Source organism: Charadrius vociferus, unplaced genomic scaffold (assembly GCF_000708025.1).
Source record: "Charadrius vociferus isolate BGI_N301 unplaced genomic scaffold, ASM70802v2 scaffold800, whole genome shotgun sequence".
NCBI classification, from domain to species: domain Eukaryota; kingdom Metazoa; phylum Chordata; class Aves; order Charadriiformes; family Charadriidae; genus Charadrius; species Charadrius vociferus.
This window is the reverse complement of record NW_009646525.1, coordinates 515,797-522,634: the sequence shown is the minus strand read 5'-3', so window position 1 is coordinate 522,634 and position 6,838 is coordinate 515,797. Positions and strand designations below refer to the sequence as shown.

The 6,838-nt window shown below is 40.3% G+C and overlaps 1 protein-coding gene across 1 annotated transcript in view; it reads left to right on the top strand.

The window, feature by feature from the left end:
• ENPP4 (ectonucleotide pyrophosphatase/phosphodiesterase 4 (putative)) overlaps positions 1-2,119 on the top strand; it is a 6,683-nt gene extending 4,564 nt beyond the window's left edge. Inside the window, exon 3 of the mRNA XM_009885535.1 lies at positions 1,755-2,119. Coding sequence (XP_009883837.1) covers positions 1,755-2,119 — 365 coding nt within the window. The remainder of the gene's footprint in view (positions 1-1,754) is intronic.
• Positions 2,120-6,838: the final 4,719 nt, after the last annotated feature.

Genomic DNA, 6,838 nt, shown 5'->3' with positions numbered 1-6,838 from the left:
AACGTCCTTCGTTCTGCCTTTGTCCACTGCTGCAGTCACTCCATCATAGAAGGCCACTAGGTTGGTCAGTCAGGACTTGCCCTTGGTGAAGCCATGCTCACTGTCTTGAATCACCTTCCTGTCCTCCATGTGCCTTAGCATAGCTTCTAGGAGGATCTGTTCCATGATCTTCCTGGGCACAGAGGTGAGGTTGACAGGTTGGTAGTTCCCAAGGTCTTCCTTTCTACCCTTATGGGTGCAATGTTTCTCTTTTTCCGGTCCATGGGGACTTCACCTGACTGCCATGACTTCAAATAGCATGGAGAACGGCTTGGCAACTACATCTGCCAATTGCCTCAGGACTCTGGGATGCATCTTATCAGCTCCCATAGACTTCTGTATGTTCAGGTTCCTCAGATGGTCACGAACCTGATCTCTTACAGTGGGAGGGACTTTGCTCCCCCAGTCCCTGTCTTGCGGTCCATCCACTTGAGAGGTGTGGAGGAAGAGGGGCTGCCAGTGAAAACTGAGGCAAAAAAAGTTGTTGAGTACCTCGGCCTTCTCCTTGTCTGTTGTTACCAGTTTGCCAGTCTTGCTCATCAGGGGCAAAACTCAAAATTGTGGCAGTGACACCAGCCATGGGTGTCAATACCTGCACTATATCTAGCAATGTTAGCACCCACCAGCCCTCCTACTTCTGAGGTGAAAGATAGGAAACTTCATTGGAGGGGGGACTTGGAACAGCTCAGTTCAGAACAAGCAAGTAGTAGAAGGAAAAAAAAAATGTAATCAAGAAACACAGGACTGCACTAAAATAAGCAATTGAGATGTGGTACAGTAGTATCTTTGTGGCAACAAACATAGTGGTGGAAAACATCAAAAAAAGGAATATTCGAAGTATACTGCAGTGGTGAGTGTGACCTTATCAATAGGAATCTTGACATTTCATATCAAAAACTTCAGTGAAGCAGCCAAGGAGACAGCTATCAGGGAGACTCGTTAAACTGTTACTAAGAAATGAACTCAAAACTTAAATGTAGTCACTGCAATACTGTGCTGCGTGTGCTATGAGAAATTTTTGGCATCTTGGGCACATTTTTCAGGCATGTTATTAGGAAATTTGACCACGGCTGCTTTTTAGCTGTTTATATTCCACCAAAAATCGGGGTATTTGTTAAAAACCTACGAAATCTCCAAGTACTGGTGACCTGGTAGCCACGAGTGTTTTGTTTTATGCCTGTCACAGGCATCCTGATCCTTTGACTGTGTTTTGGTTTTGACTGTTTGGGTATCCCTCCACCTGAAATACCTAAGCCGATAAGCATGATTTGAGGGTACTTAGTATGCTTGAACTGAAGGCTATCAAGGGGAAAGTGCTTGACTTTGAAGAAGTAATCAAAGTGTCTGCTTTGCTAGGGGAAGCTCTCTCTCCAAAATCCGAGAAGTACAAATTTGCATTCCAGCTGCTGACTCATTGTGGAGTAGCAACGTCCTTTCCAACTGTGGCATGAGTGGGAAGGGGAAAACTGGAAATGTTGATGACTGAAAGGAAAAAGAGATAATAGACGGGGGTGGGGAACCGTGGCTGAAGACCAGTATGGGAAAAGACTTCTGGGCATCAGGGAAGAGGAAAGGAACTCCGGCTTAACAACTGCTTCTGCATTATCCTTTGGTTAAAATATATGCCTTTTGGGCACAGGGGAGAGAGAGGGAGGGGAATACTCCATATGCGAACAGAAACTGTGATGTTAACTCCTAACTTTGCATTTCTCCAGTAGGTGACCATGGCTATGACAATGCTCTCCCAAGCATGCATCCGTTCCTGGCTGCTCGCGGGCCTGCTTTTCATCGGGGTTACAAGCAGAGCACAATGAACAACGTTGATATTTACCCCATGATGTGCCACATCCTGGGACTGACACCACAGCCACACAATGGCACTTTCAGTAACACCAAGTGCTTGCTCGTTGACCAGTGGTGCATAAATCTTCCAGGAGCTATTGGGATAGTTATTGGGGCTTTTATGATACTGACTACTTTCACCTGCATTATAATAATCTCAAAGAATAGAGTAGCTCCCCCACGGCCATTTTCCCGACTTCAGTTACAATATGACGATGACGATCCTTTAATTGCATAGCGTGTGGGGAGCCTCGCCTCGCTTGCTAAATAGCGATTTCAGGAAGAGAGTTTGAACTTGCACTGGACGGCATTCTTTGATGCACTTTAATGGTATCTGTATAAAATACTGTACAGCCAGATCTTGCTAACCTGGTTGTGTGTGCCACCTGACTAGCAGTCCTGTAAAAATACTTTCAGAACAAACTGGTGAACAGGTGGCTTTCTGCTGGAAGATATACTTAACAAAATAAGGATGCTTAATTTTTCATTCAAGCCTTTGAACGCTTCCAAAATGAAACTCCAGAATATGAACTAGCCGGGATAGACGAAGTAAATTTTAACATTTGTAAATGATAATTGGGGTTTTTTGTATTAAATTTAAATTAATGTTGACTTCTTTTAGTGTTCTTGTACCTGTGTTGGAAAGATCTTTTTTTTTTTTTTTTTATGAGAGTTAGAAGTTAGTTCTGTTTGGACAGTATATTCTGATTTGTTCTTAAATTTGGGGATAGAGAGTGTAGAGAAGATCTAATGCTTCTGTTTCCACCCTAAGGCATATGACAAGAAACTGATGTGAAGGAAAATGGACGTCAGTGAGGAAAGAATTGGTGCATATCACTTCTATTTTGAGCAATAAAGTATGCAGCTCAGCAGTTACAGCACTGGGGAGATCAATATTTCTAGATGTGTGTCTGTGGATGACAGTTCCACAGCTCCTGCACTCAGAGAGTTGGGATGGTAGTACTTGCTTATCTCAAGGGTGTCACTTTAATCTGAGAATCCTTGGATTATTCAGTTTAATGGGCTGTAGTAGTAAAATTACTGCTTCTACACCCTGTGAAAAGTTTTTAAGGTGTAAGCTTTGTTGAAGGAGTTTTTGTAATAAAGGTGGTTCTGCCCTGTGTACCAGCTCATAATTATCTTCTGAAAGCTGTTGTGTGCTAAAAAGCAACAACTGGAAGTTTGACACGCAATCATCAAGCAAGGATTCCAAACTCTTCACTGTAAAGTTCCAGGGTTTAAAATAAGAAATTAATTTAGTTTTTGAGATAAGATCTTTTATCTGTAGTGTCTAAGTTGTATAGATGTAAAGTTCTGGTGAAGACCAGTGCTAATGCTTCTCTTAATTGAAACTCTTGATCCTTGTTAATGGTCAAGTCTAGTAACTTGCCATAAAAAAAATTTAATTTAGTTTAGAAAGCCTTAGTGGTACCTTATCTTTTAGTGAGGAAAGAATGTGAGGTTGAATTGTTAATGCTAACCCAAAATGAGAACTACAGTTACCAAGTCATTTTCCTACAAGTTTGATGGTTTTAAGAACTGATAATTTGAAGTGAGAGAGCTGAGGTGCCTGATAGCATGCAACGTGGTTTCTTATTCACACGCTCAAATTCAATGCAGTTACTAGCCACAGACTACCTTTTATTGATCCAACTGGGAGGAAGTACGGACTTTGGAGGGAAGGTTTACTTTTAACTGCCCACTGAAAGAAATAAAATTGAGTTTTTAAAATGAAGCGTGAAGTTTTACTAAATTGTATTTTCCTCTCTGAGGATTCTATTGTACTGATTAAAAACGCAAAATAGGTGAGTTTTTGTATTGTTTTTCTGCCCCCCCCCTTCTTAAACTAGTTTTGACATACTGACTAATGCTTTGTCCTGGATTAATCTGAAATTGAAATAATAACTGGACTGAACACAGAAGTTATCTCATCCTGTTAGAAGATTTAAAGTAATTAATTACATACAATTAGACGTCAGGTTAATGAGTAACTGTGAAGTGAATGTTTTGCAGGGTAGAACCCAGGCCTAGAGATACTGTAAAAGGGAGGATGCTTGAACTCCTACAGTAGAGAAAGTTGTTACGTTCTTGTAATTTTGCTAATAAAGGCTGCCATCCTCAGAGGGTGTCTGACTTGCTGGGAGGTGCTTTGCATCATCCCTATATGGAAAGGTTTGACTCAACTGGGTTCTCTATGTTTCTGGCAGACTTGGTAAGACCAAACTACTGTCCTCTACCTGTGAGGGGTTTTTCTAGATGCTAGAACTGATTACCACAGGGTACACTCCACTATTCTTCCCTTCCTCCTCCTCCTTCCCCCAAGTAGTTGTCATACAGTGAGTGATTGATGTGCTTTCAGTTCCTCTGTACATCACCATCACAGGCCAGGTGTCAAGGTTACCACCAAGATTTTAACTACCAGAAACATAAATGTTGACTGAAGTGCAATGGCAGCACTCTAATCTGAAATATGAATAGTTACAGATGGGGAAATCTAGGTGTAAATGCATTTCTCCTAAATGCATAGTAGGTAGCTCCTTCTGGTAAGAATTGCTACAGACAACTGAGCTCCTCTGAAACCAGAAAGTGTGTGGTCATGTCTAGCAGAAATCCTACTCCTCCTCCCTTTAGCACTGAGACTAAACAGTGCTGTTATGGGAAGGATTTAAAGAGAAAGTTTAAGTATTAATCAAGAAATAGAATAAACTATATTCCAGTTGGGTTGCTAATTATTTTCAATTGCAAAGATGCAGTACGGTCTGTAAAAGTGCTGAGTATTCTTCCTGGCGCAATTCTTTGCTGCTGGCTGGGAGAGTGTCAAAGTAGCTCTTGTACACTCAGGATTTCATACAGATCAAAGAGATCTCGTACAAATCAAGAGAATCTAGAAAAACACCTCTTTCTTCTTAGTGACAAAGCTGATATATTTAAAGATGATTATTTTTAAAAGTGTTAGTGACTTAAACATGATTAAATATTTCCCCTATCTAATTACAGTTTGTATGAATTACTTGCTTGTGAAAGTCAGTGGCTGATTTCCTTTTCAATAGGTAATTCAAAACAGGAATGTGAGCAGCTGTGGTTTTCCCCTTCCTCAAAGCTGTGATAAAGGAGATAAATATCTACAATAGTTTGAGGCAACATTTCATGCCTTGCTACATATAGGCAACTCTGCAGTGTTCATACAGGGCATATTAATTCAGGGGAAGTTCTTAAGACTTAAACTAGCACTGAAGTTTAGAAGGCAATATGGGAAGTTTCTAACACTGCCTCTCAGCAGTTTACTTATGTTGATTGCCTCCATAAAGCAACTCTCAACATGGGGTAGAGAAGCCTTAAAACATCCACCCCTCTGGGTTTATATGCTTTTTGTAAATTAGCACCAAGGAAACAGTTCCAGAATTGAGCTGATTTCAACTAACTATTGGTCCAAACCACTTTTTTTCAGGGGGATCTTTAACTTCCTATAAATTGAAAAGAATGTACTGCCTATGAAAATAAACCTACAGTATCATGTACCTCCAAGGATCAGACCACAGGGACAGATGTTTGCATTAATATGCATGGTACCACCTTTTATTGCAAAAAACAGTAATAGAGATTTGTTAACTTGATATGATTCAGATTAGGATTTCATTGTAGCAAGGCTGTCCATTTGCAGTGCCGCAAGTACCGCTCTTGAACTTACCATTTTCATGTGCTTGCAGCAATTTTTGTAGTCTAACATCTAATAAATGCTTACATTACCTTTACTGTAGTACAAACGTGGCATTTCTTGAAAGGTAGGTACAGCAGCACAGGTATGGTCAAGACAGCACCCATGGCCATTATTTAAGCAGGGAAGGAGATTTGGAAGTAAGCCTGTTATATTTGCATTTCAGAAAACAGCAGGACTCAACAACTGCACATTTGTCATTCTTCCCACACACAGCTCAAGATTGTGTTGTTCCACACTTCTGAAAAGTCACGCTGCACAATCCTTCATCTTATAATAAGCATTTTTGCGCTTTGGGTTTTTTTTGAGACCACATTTATTGTAAACAGCATTACTTCAGCTCTTTGCCAAGAAAGTCTGGAAGATTTTTTTGATAAAAGAAACTGTATTACCATTGTTGGTAACAGATAGCTGTTATTTCTATATACAGTAGCGAGGTGGGAAAGAAGAGGTCTTTTATAAGAACTTTGACATAAATGTCTTAAGTTCTATCACACTTCCAGTTATTTTTAGTAAAGGCATACACTATGCAGAGTACAAGATACATCTGGGATGCGCACATTAAGACCATTTTCCGCCAGCTGCCCCCTCCGCCCCGCCCAATTCAAGCTTTTTTCCCATAAGTGTTTTTAAATGAAGCAAGCACTCAATGCTTGATAGCACTAGAGCAAAGATATATTTCAACTTCAGAGTTTCCAAACAGGAAGAAACAAAGAAAACGTTTGACATCTCAAAGTATGCTTCACAGGTCAATAATGAAAGACAAACCGTGCAGTCTTCTCTTTCCAAGCTTAAGTTACAAGTAGGATACAGCGTACTCAAATCCACATTCCAATGAACTTGTTCATACATCATAAAAAGTATCATATACACAGAAACCAAATCCCACGTCCTCCCCAACCAAAAAGGTAGTCTGAATAAATCTCATATCATGTCAGAGAAAAAGTTGCTATTTGTCTCCAGCGGCATCCCATGTGCTTTCAATTTCACTAAGCATACACCCAACAACGTAAAATTAACACTGGTTGGGCAATTATCCAAACAAGGGAACCACCCAAGAGGTACTTGCAAATACACTTAGGCTATAAAGGAAACATGTTTACTCCTGAACTGAAATACCCGAATGCTGATTCCCTTCAGTTTTCTACAGTTTCCTTTTACCCTCCTCAAAGAAGGGCCTTACAGTGCAATACAGAACAATGACATCGAGAAGAATTCTCATGTTCGTGTTCCCAATCTATT